General features: G+C 31.2%; 1 protein-coding gene across 1 annotated transcript; it reads left to right on the forward strand.

Moving 5' to 3' along the window:
* The first annotated feature begins 460 nt into the window (after positions 1-460).
* Positions 461-5,300, forward strand: LOC114196175 (ribonucleoside-diphosphate reductase large subunit-like). The gene is made up of 17 exons (XM_028086731.1): positions 461-927; positions 1,028-1,089; positions 1,182-1,269; positions 1,655-1,918; positions 2,052-2,292; positions 2,376-2,452; positions 2,567-2,737; positions 2,838-2,930; positions 3,023-3,172; positions 3,270-3,356; positions 3,471-3,635; positions 3,716-3,835; positions 4,011-4,213; positions 4,298-4,447; positions 4,520-4,667; positions 4,851-4,934; positions 5,015-5,300. Exons 1-17 carry the CDS (start codon positions 700-702, stop codon positions 5,129-5,131), a joined length of 2,448 nt encoding a protein of 815 aa, XP_027942532.1. The 5' UTR covers positions 461-699; the 3' UTR covers positions 5,132-5,300.
* The last annotated feature ends 12,401 nt before the right edge of the window (positions 5,301-17,701 follow it).

The following is a 17,701-nucleotide window of genomic DNA, read 5'->3' on the forward strand; positions in this document are numbered from 1 at the left end:
GCTTATAATGTTTTTCAACAGTTATTTTCTCTCTCAGTTTCATACCTTTTCCTATAAATAAATAAATTAATTTCAAATAGGTTTTCAATAAATTTATCCAATAAAAAATCGATTTATTATGTATAACTAATTCTTAAAACAATTTAATTTTCACAACTACCTCAAACACATTGTTAAACATGCCAGTGTCAGCCACGTGAGATGATTAAAACTAAAAAAAAAGAAAAAACATGCAGAAGAGTAGCGAAGAAGTTAACCGCAGAAAAGAAAAGTGCTGAACAAGGGTTCTCTAACAGCCGTCCAAATATTAAAGTCCATCAATCCAACGGTCGTAGCCAATCGACCCAAGCGGCGCCAAAGTGCTGAAGAAGTTTCGCTCGTATTAGCGTTGGTATCGTTATTATTCGAATTTTAAGCGAACCATAAAAGTGGGTCCCACAACTAGCTCCACCTTCAATTACGCGCCACCTACCCACACCCGCAACGCACAACGCAGAACATCGCCATCATTATACCATTATACCAATGCGCAAGAAAAGTGATTCAGATAAATAGCGGGAAAATTTCAAAATCAAACCGATCATAACCCTAATTTCAAACCCCATCTCCCTCCCCTATATATTAACGTCAGTGTACCTCCTCCTACTCGCGCCAAACCCAAGATCACAAAACCACCATTACCAGTGACAGTTAGTAAAAATGTACGTCGTAAAGAGGGATGGACGCCATGAAGCGGTGCACTTCGACAAAATAACCGCTCGCCTCAAGAAACTCAGTTATGGCTTGAGCACCGTTCACTGCGACGCCGTTCTTGTCGCTCAGAAAGTCTGCGCCGGCGTCTACAAAGGCGTCACCACCAGTCAACTCGACGAGTTGGCCGCCGAAACAGCCGCCGCCATGACCGCAAACCATCCCGATTACGCTTGTGTTAGTTTCCCTTTCGTCAATTTCAGTTTAATTGGTTGAAATTGCGGTGTCATGTATGTTTTGGATGGGTTACTATAAGTGATTTCTTTTGGTGTTGCAGTTGGCTGCTAGGATTGCCGTTTCGAATCTCCACAAGAACACCAAGAAGTCGTTCTCGGAGACGTAGGTGTCCCTGGAAATTATAATCGTGTTTTTTAATTTGTTATTGTTAGCGTGGTTTGTGTGGTTGGAACTCATACTTGTTGTGGATTCAGGATCAAGATCATGTACTATCATATTAACGAGAAATCGGGGTTGAAGGCTCCTCTGATCGCTGATGATGTTTATGAGATAATTATGAAGGTACCTTGTGATCATCGTATATTCATTTTAGGGAGATGTAATTTAGTCCAGTTTTGCGCTGTGTCTGTGATTCTGATAAATTCGATGTCACGCTAAACATGTTTAGTTCTCAAGAAAGAAAGAATTAGGTAAATTCGATTATATAGTATGTGTAGATTGTTTGAGATTATGATAGATTTGGACCATGTAATAATTTTTTGTTTTCTAGGTATTTTTTATATGTGTACCACCTTGTTTCACAACAATAAAAGCGTTTTGGTATTGAGTGTACAACAGAAGACTGATTTTAATTTTGTGATCTATGATATATAATGAATGAAGTTGTTTGATGTCTTTCTTTTGTATGTGCTGAAATTATCTTTATGTTGTTTTCGTTTGGTTGTAGAATGCTTCTCGTTTGGACAGCGAGATAATCTATGACAGGGACTTCGACTATGATTATTTTGGGTTCAAAACCCTTGAGAGGTCTTACCTCTTGAAGGTTCAAGGGAAGGTTGTGGAAAGGCCGCAACACATGTTGATGAGAGTCGCGGTTGGGATTCACAAGGATGACATAGACTCTGCTGTTAAAACTTACCACATGATGTCTCAACGATGGTTCACCCACGCATCTCCTACTCTTTTCAATGCTGGAACTCCTAGGCCTCAAGTACGAGTACATTTTTATTTCACTATTTTAAAAGTATCCTGTTTTGGTCCTTTTATTTTTTCTTTTATCTATGTTTTGCACCATCAGTGAATTTATGATTTGTCTTATTTATGTTGCTTATGTGAATTGGCAGCTGAGTAGCTGCTTCCTTGTGTGCATGAACGATGATAGCATAGAGGGGATATATGAAACTTTGAAGGAGTGTGCTATCATTAGCAAATCAGCTGGAGGAATTGGTGTGTCTGTCCACAACATTCGTGCTAAGGGCAGTTATATTCGTGGGACAAATGGGACGTCCAACGGCATTGTTCCAATGTTACGTGTGTTCAATGATACTGCCCGCTATGTTGACCAGGGGGGAGGCAAGAGGAAAGGTATATCGTTTATAAGCAATACCCATTTTTCTTGTCTCCTTTTAATTTGTTCTTTAAACTTTATGCTTACGATCTTCTTGTAGGAGCATTTGCTGTGTACTTGGAGCCATGGCACGCTGATATGTTTGAGTTCTTGGATTTAAGAAAAAATCATGGAAAGGTATGATTGAGTTAGCTGAAATATGGCGGTAACAAAGTATTTTGGCTGTCATCAAGGGAGCTGGTTGAACATTATTTATTCTTCTCACTAAGTCTATTGCTATTATGCTTGCAGGAGGAACATCGTGCGCGAGATCTGTTTTATGCTCTTTGGGTGCCTGATCTCTTTATGGAAAGAGTTCAGAGTAATGGACAATGGTCTTTGTTTTGCCCCAATGAAGCACGAGGTTTGGCAGATTGTTGGGGTCAGGAATTTGAGGAGCTTTATCATCGATATGAAAGAGAAGTAAGTTCAGTATTCACTTATTGGTTTCTTTTTGCATCTTTATTTGAAGTGCTTCTACGTATTGGTTATTTGCACCTGAAATATATTTCATAACATGTAGGGGAAAGCAAAGAAGGTTGTCCAGGCACAGAGCCTCTGGTTTGAAATTCTGAAATCACAGATAGAAACCGGAACCCCTTACATGCTTTTTAAGGTACCATACATAAATGTCTTTGATTCACTCCTTTAGACTGTTTTTTGCTTTCCCTGTTGAGAATTCGTTCTGTTTTTTCCCCGTTATTCTAGGATACTTGCAATAGAAAAAGCAACCAACAGAATTTGGGCACAATTAAATCTTCAAACTTGTGTACCGAGGTAATTGAGTATTCAAGTCCAACTGAAACTGCTGTATGCAATCTTGCATCCATTGCACTACCACGATTTGTAAGAGAGAAGGTATGAATCTGTTGCATTTCGACGTGTTGTGGTCTCATTAGTTGGTTTGGACCTTTTTTAACTTTCCGATCTAAATGTTTTTTCTTCTTACTACAAGGATGTCCCGATGGAAGCTCATCCATCTAAGCTTGTTGGAAGCACAGGCTCTCGGAATCGGTATTTTGACTTTGATAAACTAGCAGAGGTACGGTTAACCAAAATTCTGTTTTTTAACATGTGTATTGTGTCTAATTGACATTGCCATTGTATACAGCTAACCTTGTGATGGTTGTGTTTTTGTCATTTTGACTAATGACAGATTACTGCGGTGGTCACAACCAACCTGAACAAAGTGATTGATGTTAATTACTACCCGATTGAAAATGCAAAGCGGTCAAACTTACGGCACAGACCCATTGGTATTGGAGTACAGGGTCTTGCTGATACTTTCATACTGCTTGGTATGCCATTTGATTCACCAGAGGTAAATCTTATCCCGGGACTGTTGTTTATAATCGTTTTATTTGCACTTCAGTCTTATAGTTTACTTGGATATGAATGTAGGCTCAGCACTTAAACAAGGAAATATTTGAGACTATTTACTATCATGCACTGAAAACTTCATCTGATTTGGCTGCAAAAGAAGGTCCCTATGAGACATACAGTGGTAGTCCTGTAAGCAAGGTATAGCAACACTTTCAAATGCCTCCTGATTGAGGTCCCGAGCTCGAGAATAGTTATGCAGCATGTCTTATCTGATTTTATGTCACTTGTATGCACATGCAACTTAAATTTCAAGGCCTAAAGTTAGTAACCTACTCATCCAATTACTTGCTTAAATGATTTTTAAATTTCTCAGGGAATTCTCCAGCCAGACATGTGGGGTGTGACGCCCTCAAAACGTTGGGATTGGGGTGCACTAAGGGAGATGATATCAGAGAATGGTGTGAGAAATTCACTTCTCGTGGCTCCTATGCCTACTGCATCCACCAGCCAGATTCTTGGCAATAATGAGTGCTTTGAACCTTATACTTCAAATATCTACAGTCGTAGAGTTTTAAGGTTGGCCTTTTCACCCTATCTTATTCTGTCTTGGTGCATTATTGTCGCACTATCCTATCTTAATTAACAACCGTTGGTTTCTAGTGGTGAGTTTGTTGTTGTCAACAAGCATCTTCTTCATGACTTGACGGAAATGGGACTGTGGTCTCCTACACTGAAGAATAATATTATCTATGAAGATGGCTCTGTACAGAAAATTCCAGAAATACCTTATGAACTGAAGACTATATACAAGTATGAGATTTACGATTTATTTAAAACCCAACATTTTGCTTCATGGTATTCACTCTAATTTTGTACGAGCAGAACTGTTTGGGAGATTAAACAAAGGACATTGGTAGATATGGCTGCTGATCGAGGATGCTACATAGATCAGAGCCAAAGCTTAAATATTCACATTGATCAACCCAACTTCGGAAAGCTGACTTCTTTGCATTTCCATGCATGGTCCAAGGTAGCTACTAATACAGTACTTGCTTGTGTGTGTTAGAGTGAATGTTCAAATATACATTTGGGTTTAATTGTCTGATATTTTCTATTCTGTTTCCTTGCTGGTTGACATTATTTTTTACATACAGTTGGGGAATTGTAAACTGTTTGCTGATCAATGTTTTACTTTATTTTTTGGTCATTAAAGGGTCTAAAGACTGGAATGTATTATCTTCGATCACGAGCTGCAGCTGATGCTATCAAGTTCACCGTCGACACCACTGTTCTCAAAGTAACAAAAAATCATTATTCAGTTTTTGCATTCAATGTATTTGCACATTTTGATACCAAATATCTTTGCTGTGAATGTAGGAAAAGCCTAATGAAATGCAGGAAAACGGCGATGTGGAGTGTGATGATAATACAAAAATGGCACAAATGTTGTGCTCTTTAACCAACCGTGAAGAATGCCTAGCTTGTGGGAGTTGAACTTTTTCAGAAGTTAACTCTTCTTTGTCCATATTCCTTTTGGGCCTATAGGCGATAAAGATAAATGTTACAACATAAGTCACGTGTTGATCTATTGCTTTTTGAATGATATAAATGCTTTGTATATATTTTGGTATCAATATCATCTGTATTTTTGCTTATTGTATTACTTTATATTAGTCGGCAATGTGAGTTATGGCAAGTCAGTCAGAATATATTTATACAGAAATTGAATCCAGATAATGTTATCGTACAAAGTCTGGATTATCGGATAATATTTCGTATTATGTTGCAAAACAACAGAAGTTTTAAAAACATTTCATTGTGAAATGGTTTAGACTGAATTCAAAGTGAAAATGAAAAACAAAAAGGGTTTTCGCATGCCTTTGATTAATATATTTTTAGTAAGTTCTTTTTGCTATCTTTTCAAAGTTATCCTCTAATTTAACGCAAACCTTATTCTATGGCGATGCCATTGTTTCCCTGTTGACAGTGCCTTTTATATTATACAGTTTGGTGTTACCAATGTTTGAATTGAATAAATCTTATAGAATTAGAAAATGACAGGACATAAATTAAGACATGAATAAGCATGAAATAACAGTAATATGTTTGTTTTCTTTTACTAATGTGTTGTTTCCTTGGGAATATCAGTTTCTACCAAATATATTTTTATTTAGATGTCACTTTCATTTATATGCAAGAATTTGGGTGGAGTTTAAATAAACTTGCACAAGAAAGTATCATTTACTGAATTTGTGCAAGATAATAAACACACTTAAAAACTCACTCAAATTTGGTTGTAATTTTATAATTGTTGCTTGTTAAGAAGTTGGAATGACAACATGTTTATTTTTGTTCCTTTTTAGGAAACTTAGAATTTCAGGGTATGCAATGTATAATATAAGTCCGTATCTTAAGATTTAAATTTCTAATAGACAAATATTTTTAATATATAATATATATTATGGTTAAATTTAATAATTATTTTGATACATCTGATAGTCTACCATTAAGGAATTGAGGTTAAAAATAATTTAAATAAATTTTTTCCATACACTCTTTGAAGTTTTTCTTTTCTATTTTAAGAATAAAACCATAATGAAATTTTAATCTCTAATACAGTCAAAATTATATTGCATGCAAGTTTATTTCTAATTCTTATCAAATGCTATTAAAATTGTACCAAAAAACTAAAATGAAAAAACAATGATTAAAAATAATTAATTAATGTTGTCATTTCAGATGAAGATTCAAACTTATAACGTAAATATTGATTATTTTAACTTGAATTTCTAGTTATCTATATTCTTATTTTGTGAAGGTATTTGTTGTTTATACTGAATTTTTTTTCTGCAGATAATGTATTTTTATAATTTGGTATAAAGGTACCATTTAAAAAGAAAAAGAAAATGGTAAAATCCAATATGTACCTTAAATCCACTGCTTTGCAACAGAGGGTGCACCAAAAAAATGTCAGTGTGCACTCCCATCTAAAACTGAGCATGAGTTGTTAACACATTTAACCCTTGATATTTGAGCAAGCATGGATGAATCAATAACGTAGAATATATAAACAACTCTAGCAAAGAGTAGCCAAGCAAGGTAGCTCAACTAGAGGATGAACCGAAGAAATGTTGCAAAAACTGATCTTGCCTCTTCAGACAGACTATAGTACCAGTTTTACATCAACACATCGTTAAAAATATAACGATTCGTTCCCATCCTACAACACGTCTTTAACTGTTACGATATCTTCGACATAAACAAAGAATTTTGCATCACTTTACTCTCTCAAGAAGTCTTATGCAGTCTTTTCCAAAAATATGAGGGAATAACATGGCTGCAACTCATGAAGCTGTTGTCTGAATACCTCAAAAGAACTTGAGAAATGTGTAAATGAGAAGAGCAAGAGAACAAGAAGAAGGATATTCTTATTGAACGAAAACACGAAAAAATTACATATTAGAACCAAAGGATCGGCTATACATAGCAGAAAAACGAAAAAAAAACACAGAAAAACAGAAAAAGGCGCTTAAGCGCAAATAAGGTAGGCTAGAACGCATGGAATAAAATGGAGAAAATAGAAGATGCGTTGGGCGAGAAGACAGATTGCTGAGCGCGTCATGTAAAAAAATGATTTTTCTGCTGAATTTTGAGAGTCCATCAAGCAGGGAGTAAATATTGAACTTTTCCAGCTTGGAACATAGGTTATGAAAGGCTGATGAAGAGTTTGGGTTAAAATTTCAGCTTGTTAGACGTTAGAATATATGGTTAGAAGCTTAATAAGGCCTTGACGAAGATTTTCTCTTACTGTGGCAATGTGATTGGTACGTTGACGAAAGACTTGATTAAAAGCAATTTCGATAGTAAATTGATTATTACAATACAAGAGGGGGAAGGTTGGGTGTGGGGTTTTTGAAGATCTTACTTGAAATATGTGAGCCATTAAATTTCACAAATAGTAGTAGCAAGAACTCTCTACTCACTCAGTTACTAACACCTTTTGGAATAGTTTCTTTGACTTTTATACTATGATATACGAATATGATACGTGTATTAATGTATCAGATATGACACTATATGATATGTCAAAATATTTATTTTACACATGACACAATACGTGATATATATATATATATATATATATATATTAAAAATTGTACGATAATTCTTACAAAAATGATAAATATATGATTGTTATCATGTGAATCTAAATTAAAATGAAATATATTAAAGTTGTCAACATAAAAACTTTGAATTATTGTCATCATGAAAATACTACTGCCCTATAGATTAAATACTTGATTGATAAGTATTGGTAAAATATCTTAAAGCATCGGACGCAGATACATGTCGGACACGGATACATAACCTAAATTGAAGTATCAATGTTTCGTAGCTTCCAAGATATAGGAGAATGGCCAAGGTAGACGATGTAACCACCAATAAAACCATTAAAATCAGGGCATAGAACCCAATCTGAACCACCAAAGGCTTTCAATTGAACTTCACTATTGGCAAAAAAAAAAAAAAGATTCCTTGCCTAGGAGCTTGTTTAAGATATTGAAGAATACACGATGAAGCTCGATGATGGTGAGTCATAGGAGCAACAACAAATTAGCTTAAATCGTGTACAACATATGTTATGTCTGGCGAACATTGGTAACATACATATGGGCAAGAGTTTTCTCCATATCACTGTTACATATATTATTTCTAACTAAGAAAATGAGACTCGTTCAAAAAACTCAATTTTTAACAAAATTTAAACTTTTAGAACACTATAACAAAAAATGTTTTAGGTAACCACACAAAATTGTGAGTTAAATCACAAAAACCGTGGACTTTGACAACAATTTTTTAGGTGTAGTCTAGGTGAGCGTAGTTGTAAGTAATAGGTCACGCTTTTCAGTACGACAACAATTTAAAAATCGTTGCTTAAAATCTTCATAAAAGGCAATGATTTTGATGTACGTATTTTTCAAAATTTCACATTTTCAACATTGTGAGCACTTGGCCTTTTTAATCTAAAATCAATGGGAGGGAAGAAATTCAAATTTTTACGTTTTTTGAACTAAATTTTGCATTTTCAGTTAAAAAATGAGGGAGAAAATATTTCTAATCTAAAAGCTTTAATTTTTAGTGTATTTTAGACCACATTTTTATGGATTAACCCACACTTTTTACAAGCAATATTTATATAAATGTTGCTTAAGATAGTTTTTAAACCACGTGTAGAAAAATGTTGTCTTTAATGTGTTTATATCACATTTTTATACCCATGGTCTTGTTTAGTGTTGTCTAAAGTCATTTTTGTTGTAGTGGAATTTGAAAACCAAAGATAGTAAATTAAATATATAAAACAAATATTGTATTATCGCGCTTCCAAGTAGCCTCCTTGGCTATGATGAAACACATCGGCTATGATGGAACACAATAGTCTTCCGAACAACATGCCCAACTATGATGGAATAAATTCCTAAACATATCAAAATTTTCCAAAATATATGTCTTCACAAAACCCATCTTTTTAACCCATTCACCTCAAATAGTCATACAACACATAAAATACCAAAAGTTTCAATTTGTAATCACAAAAAAAAAAAAAACTAGTTGAAATACCTTACAAACACTAGCTGATCTTTAGGCAATATTTTGGGAGTGTCAAAATTTTGGTTGAATTACTCTTATTCTTTTTTTTCGTCTAAAAATATCAAGTTGGTCCTCTAATATTTTTTAGTCTCAATTTGGTCCCAATTTTTTTAAAATTAATGTAATTTGATCTTTTTCATTAAATTTCTTGAAGCAGAGCAAAGATTTTTCATCAAAATTGACACTAGGATTATGTCAATTACACTAACAAAGAAAACTATCCTTATTCACAACTTCAATTTTTGATGAAAAATCCTTGGTTCAATTCAAGAAATTTAACGAAAAAATGACAAAATTGTATCATTTTTTCAAAAGTCGGACTAAATTGAAACTAAAAAAAAGAAATTAGAAGACCAAATTGATATTTTTGAACGAAAATAGGAATCGAAAAAGTAACCTCAAAATTTTTATATCATCTAGTCAAAACATTGTATTTACTTTTTTATGATAATAAAAGATAATAAAATAATAATTATTGTTATTATTATAATTATAAATTGAAATATAAATAATTTTTATAATTTAATATAATTAATTTTCATTTATAATGATTAAATTTTTAAAAAATAAATAAATAAAAATATGTTAAATTAAACAAATAACCACTTAAAAGATAATATTAATAAAATAATTATTTTTATTTAAAAAATAATGTAAAACAAAAAGCGAGTTACCTTTCCTTACCTCTTGATTGCTTCGTCCCCTTCCCCCATTTTTCTTCCTTATATTTCAATCCCACCATACATTTTGTCCACTCTTTCTTGTGCTTCCCAAACATTCTTTAGAAGGTACAATTTGACTTGCCTCTAATTATATTTGTAGAGTTCCATTCTCCCTAAATCTCGTAGTCTAGGAGAAATTCACGTCACAGATATCATTTCATAACTACTCCAATTTTTATTAGCCAAAACCAACTTATCTATTTGTAAAAACTGCATTTCAATCACCCTAACAAACTACGCCACACTACCATTTGTTTATTTTACTAATTGTTATAATTTTCTAGAATCTCACATTCCTTCTAACAAATAAAAAATTTTGCCATTGAAAATGTACAATGAAAAAATTAGCATATATACTTCTCATGTCTTCCTCCAATTTTTTTAACCTATGTGAAATCTTAAGTACCTTTAACTTTAGTCAAACATTGATGATTTGCTTTTGACTGCTATTTTTCTGTCTTATTTTAAGGACCTATCCTGAGCAGATGGGTCTAAAGGTTGGCCCATAGGGTGCCAAGGCCCCTAAAACTGTCAGGGTTCCCCATTTTGCACTCATTTGCAAACGTTCCCTTTCTCAAACACTCTTTCCCTTCTAACAGAAGCTCTGCTAGGGTTTGGACATTTCCCTCTTCGAGCTCACACAAACACATCACGTAAGTTGATGTGTTTGGCATGAGCTTGGTGTGATATACGCTTGGTTAGTTAAGTATATATATACACACACATATTGGCATGAGATTGATGTGTATGAGAACTCTATGAGTGGTTGGTGAAACATGGATAAGGTATGGGTAGGACGTAATCCCATGACTTTCATAGTGAGTGCTCATGGTGGTGCCTCATCTAATGGACGTAATCCCATGGATCCTTCTAATGGGTGTCCCTGGTGGTGCCTCATCTAATGGACGTAATCCCATGGACCCTTCTAATGAGTGTCCCTGGTGGTGCCTCATCTATTGGACTTAATTCTATGAATCCTCGGAGTGAGAGTTCATGGTGGTGCCTCAACATCAGAACGTAATTCCACGAGGGTAACGTGGTGGTGCCTCAAGACCAGGACGTAATTCCACGAAGGTCTCGTGGTGGTGCCTCATGTAAGGATGTAATTTCGCGAAGGCCTCGTGGTGATACCTCACTGCTAGGACATAATTCCACGGTCTCGTGGTGACGCCTCATTATGCGTATTCAGATAGTCTAGCCTTGGAGTCTTAAATGGTTTGGTATCTCATGTGTGAGTTCCCGTTATTTATGCTTGACTATGTGATTGAATGTTGAGTGTTATGATATAAGAATCTTTAGCACTAGCTTACCCTTCTGTTTGCTTGTATGTTTGTGTGTGGGTTTTTTTCTCCTTTGCGATGATCATCGATTTTATTGATGTGAGTAGATGTGAGAACCCCTGACAATGGTAATGACAATAGGAATGCTGCAACTTCATGGTTATGGACGAGTATTGGGCTCACTATGGGGCCCGCGACTGAAGGAGTTTCATTAGTTAGATTTTCTCTTGTTCTAGACAAGAACTTGTGCTGCTTTTGAACTATTGTACTTATGTTAGGCAGTGTGATGCTTATTTTCTTTGTTATGAATATGTTGGGGTATTATGTACCTTCATATACCAATTTCCGTATTCTCTGGATATTTATATATGTAACATTTTTTTCAAATTAGATTTATCTATTTAATTGGGACGTTACACCCGTATACCTATGAATGCTTAAACCAAACTTAAATTCATTATTTACGTACTTGGAACCTTTTTTTTTATGCACAAACTCACTTGAATGCTAAAGTGTTCAACTTAATTTTATAATTCATAGCATGAATGATACTTAAAGCAGCATTATCTGTATCGTTTACTTGTACCAAGATTGTTCTTTAGTTTCATAATATTTAATTTGTTATTTATTCCAATGATAAATTAGATAAAACAATGCTGCTTAACTTAAATCAACTTCTTATTTTTTTGTATAAACTAATCATCCTCGAAAGTAATTATTAATTACTAATATCTTCTGAACCTTGACGACGACACAATAATCTTTTTTATTATTATTATGGTTTATTGTATATTTACAGTTCCATCACCGATAATTTATTCTTGGACTACTAACTAAGAAACACAAACAGTCATACGTTGATGTTGTCATCAAATTGATCCGAAAGCCAACAAATTGTTTTAGAAAGTTACACTCATACATTTTGTTTTCATCCCGAGATTTGCTTTTTATGGAGTACCATATATTATTAATTAATTAAAAAAATATTTCAAGAAAAGTACTGAAAAATTATTATTCACAATAATTAATTACGATAGTTGATCTTAAATCAATACAATAATGTGTTTGGGTTTGAATAGCTATCAAAATTGATTTTGACCTCCAAAATCACGGTGACAATTGAAGAAATGGAAGGCATTAATTGCTTTTAGTTTCAACTTGGAATTATGATTGGTTCTTGAAAAAGATATGTATTCTAATCCAAACAATCCACACCACAGATTTGCATTTGAAGTTGAATTCGTTGTTAAATGTTAAAATTGATTTTATGAGTTACAAAAAAAGTCGGTTAAGACCTCTAATGGCGTGATCTGAAACAAAGTTGTGATTGAAATTCAAAGTCTTAGATGTTCTAACAACACCATTGTCGCTTTCAAGATTTTCAAAGGAAAAGGGTAGAAAATATTAAAAACAAAACTTAGGTTGACGTATATTGAATTAAATGATTTACAGTCACATATTTTTTTCAAAACTGAGGGAGCAATCAAAGGACATAAATGGTTGACAAATCCAAAATAATAAGTATAAATAAAATTTCAAACTCTGACCTTTGCAATCGTGCATTGACCCTTGAATTATTCTTGTTTATTTATTGGTTTTATTGTGCATTTCATTACTGAACCTACTTTAGGTGTTGACTTCGAAGAGGCCCAAAACCATGTGGAAGTGCAAGTTGAGGAAGCTGTACAAAATTCAACCACGTTTTGTTGTTCAGAAAATGTCATATCTGGGTTTGGTGCCATATTCCATTCTTTTGAAAAAGTTATTGAATATGATATGAGAAGAATTGAGTTGTCATATTTTAAATTTAAATTGTAATTTTTAATTTTTTTTAAGACTCTTTAAAGGAGTTATTAGTTGATTAAAATTTAGAGAAAATTTGCATTTAATATAACTCAATGAAGGTATATAAGTTATCACTTTATTCTATATTTTTTTCTTTTAATTTCATGCGTACACTATTCAATTCAAGGCCTTTAAACGGTGAGAGTGAAATTGATTTTTGGCATCTTATATAAACCCTAAACCCTATATATTACGTTGATCTTATTCTACATAAATAAAACATGAAATAATTTATATTAATATATAATTTAAGTGAAATAAACTTTTAATTATTTTTTATTTTTGAAAAAATACAATCTAATAAAAAGTATTAAATAATATGACATCCTATAATTTGAAAATATTTCTTTATTTTTACTAATTTTTATTTATTTTAAACACTCAGACAACTCTTTATTTGTTAATTTTAATCTTGATAATTTTAAAGAAAAAGTTCCATTTCTAGAAATGATATAACTTATTATGTACCGATACTTCAACTTAGGTCATGTATCTGTATTTGACACGTATCGTGTCCGATATTTTAAGATACTTATTAATGAAGTATCTAATTTATAAAGTCGTGGTACACTATAATAAAATATTTGAATAATAATTAATTTTAGGGAAAAAAAATAATTAGTGACTAGAATATAAAAATAATAAAATTAAAGATCATTAAATATACTCATGTTTTTTTATTGGAAAAGTGGCTAGAATTTGATTTTCCGAAAATAAATTTGAATCTGATTTTCTGTTTACAAGAAAAACAACTTAAAAAAGAGTGCTAAACCTTTTGACCAAAGTGTCACCGTACTGGGCAGTGATAATTTTTACTTTGATTGATATGAACCCACACACTACACCCATCTACTGTTTCTCAGTGCAACATCATACTCTTTTCATCCACTCATATATTGTGCGAACCAGAGAAAAGTAAAAAGAGAGACTACAAATGTGTACCAAAAATGAATAAAAAAAGAAAGTTATAATATTACTTACTTGATCTCATAATTTTTTATTTAGTTCAATTTAATCTTTATTGTTTAGTTTAATTTAATACTTTAATTATTTTAAAAAGATTTAATTTGGTTTGGTCATCTCTGTTAAGTTGAAATTAATACTGTGTCTGTACAGGATACATGTCAAGCCGTAAAATTTTTTATTTTTTTTATTTTTGTTAATTTTCTTTTTTTTTCTAAAAATTTATAAACTGTCACATGTCAGGTTACTGTCGCGTTACGTGGTAGTTTACCGTCATGACACGTGACAATGGTAATAATTGTTTTTAATTTATTCCTCTATTTAAATTTTTGATTCAATTTAGTATCCCAATTCTTTAAAACGATCCAATTATGTCCTCTCCAATTTTGTTCTCTCCATTTTGAGATCAAATTAGTAAATAAGCTTAATTACAACTTTTATATATATATATATATATATATATATATGTTAGAATAATTTTTTTTAATATATATATCAAATCATTTTACCTAAATACTCAAATTATTCTTTTTTTTTTTACATTTTTACCTTTGTAATTTTTTACACTTGAAATGTAAAAAATAAAATAATTTGAATATTTAGGTCAAGTGATTTGATATATATATATATATATATATATATATATATATATATATATATATATATTAAAAAAACTTATTGTAACATGTATATATAAGTTATAATTGAGCTTATTTACTAATTTGATCTCAAATTGGAAAGGAAAAAATTTGATCGTTTTAAAGAATCGAGGTACTAAATTGAACCAAAAATTTAAATAGATAACTAAATTGAAAAAACAACTATTACCACTGCCACATTTCATGACAGTAAACTGCCACGTGGCACGACAGGAACCTAACACATGACAATTTATAAACTTTTAGAAAAAAAATTAAAAATTAAAAAGTTAAAAACATTTCGTGACTTGACACGTAGACACAGTGTTAACTCCAACTAGATAACCAAATTGAATCATTTTAAATAATTGGGGTACTAAATTGATTTCAATTTAGTCCCCGCTCTATTTGTTTCAATTTTGTTCAAATATTTTTTTTAAAATAGAGAAATATTGTGTCTCTCTTAAGACCAAATTTATTATTTTTATAAATGTTATATTTATATTTGTTATTAAAATGACTTATAAAATTAAGTATTGAAATTTATATTAAAGTTTAGTGATAAAAGTCATGAATAACAAATTTACCAAAACTTTGTTATTCATGAGTATAACAAATATCAATGTAATAAAACATAAATTTGTTATTCATGACTTTTACCATTAACTTTAATATAAATTTCGATATTTAAGTTTATAAGTCAGTTTTAGTAACAAATATCAATATAACATTTATATAAATAATAAATTTTGTCTTAAAAGAGAAACAATATTCCTCTATTTTGAAAAAAATAAATAGGTATTTGAACAAAATTCAAACAAATAGAGCGATTACTAAATTGAAGCAAATAAACATATATGGGTACTAAATTGAAACAAATAGATACATGCGAAGACTAAATTGAAATCAAGACAATGACACTTGACAGGTATCTTGTCACGTGGCATTACCTTGCCACGTGGCGTTACCTTGCCACGTTACCACGTGTCACTAACAATGCCACATGTCACACCAAAGATTTGACATGTAACAATTTTTTTTACAGAAAATAAAAAAAATTAAAAAATTAAAAAGAATTAAAAAAAAATTAAAAAATCAGATGCTGACACATGACACGCGTTAACGGCGTTTGCGAAAAATTAACAGAGTGTACTACATTTATGCACAATTTCGAATTTGGATACTAAATTGAAACAAACTTAAAAGAAGTATTTTAAAATTTTGGAACCAAACCGGATATGTTGCGACTAATATAAGGAATCTTATCATTTTTATAAATCACTTCTTTCTCCTACTAAAGAATTTGCATTAATTTTATTCTCTCATCTTTTCACTTAAACACACATTAAAAGATGTTTGGTATTCAGTTTCAGTATAGTAGAAAAATTTGATTGAAAATAAAAGAGAAGAAGGTTAAGAGGAATTTAAATATGGAATTGACAGTTTTAGTGAAAATTATCTCTAATAATATGTAATAAAAGAAAGTTATAAATTCATTTATTTAACATTTTGGGTCAGAGGTAAAGTTAGTTTTCTTATATATAAACTGACTTATGATTTGAAATTTATTGGATCCACATTTCTCGACTTTAGAAAATATTCTTTTGATATTTTTGACGAAGTCATGTTATCTGTAGGAATTTATTATATGAATTGAAAACCACTTTCAATCGAAAGAATAAAAATTTACAAGATATAAAGATCCACACTTGACTATAAATAATTTAAAATGTCAATGAAAATGACAAAAATAAAATAAAAAATATGGATAAAAATAATTAAAATTTAATAAAAACAGTAAAAATAGGTGATTTCATATCCAACTAAATCATCAATATTATTTGTACTTTCTTATTTCTACAATGCCGTACCTCTTTTTTTTGTTCAATCTCTATTTTAACCTCTCTTAAGAGTGTTTAAAATATTATATTTGCACTCTCTGTCCATAGTTATACTAATACACCCTATCTATCACTTATTAAAAAATGGGATATAAATATAATACATAATACTTAATTAAAGGAAAATAGCGTTAGCTTGTTTTAATTAATAGATATAAAGTTATAAAGATATATGGTTTGCATTTAATTTTGAATTTTATGAGCACAAAAATATAGTGTCATTTAGAGAAAATGCTAATTATACTTTAAGAGACCAATCTCTCTTATTTTTCTAATTTTACTATTTTCTAATTACATCTTTTCCAATTCTATAAGTATACTATCATGATTCTTATACATATAGGTTTAAAAAATATGTACATATAGTATAGAAAAAAAGAAGAAGGTTAGAATGTGGTTTTTTCTACCGCTCTCTATAACATTACCTAATTCCACGTTTTCATTTCAAAGAATTATAATGCATTTTTATTTTAAATAGCACACAGCAAATTTTACGTAAATCATTATCAAAGATTACAAAAAATATTTATGGTATCTCTATAATATCATATCAATTTCTCATATTTGACACATTTTAGAAGTATTGTATAAAACATGTTGTCCTAAATACTATTTGATCTATCAAAATAATTTTGGAAATTTATCTTTATTTTCTTATGTAAAGGTAGTTTGTTGATTAATAATAACTTGATGCACAAGTTTTCTTCAATTTCTCATCACCAGATATCTCAACCTATGTGATATATATCATTAATGAAGTTATGATATCTCTTTTCACGGTGAATTCTTGTATCCAATACAATGACTATGAGAGTTATAATAACATCCAAAGTATCATTCACATGACTATAACATGCACTGATCCACGATTATTTTTGACATTTAATTTCAGTTCTGCAATCAAGGCAAATTTAGGTGAGGTAAGAAAGGGTGAAATTTTGGTTTTGGTTGTTAACAAAAACAACAAATTCAACATTTTGATTCGATTCAGAAGATAATCGAAGCCTAAACCCTTTAAATGAAGTAATTATTTTAAATTAAAAAAGATACTGGCTTTGATAGCTCA

Source organism: Vigna unguiculata, chromosome 9 (genome assembly GCF_004118075.2).
Source record: "Vigna unguiculata cultivar IT97K-499-35 chromosome 9, ASM411807v1, whole genome shotgun sequence".
Classification (NCBI taxonomy): Eukaryota; Viridiplantae; Streptophyta; class Magnoliopsida; order Fabales; family Fabaceae; genus Vigna; species Vigna unguiculata.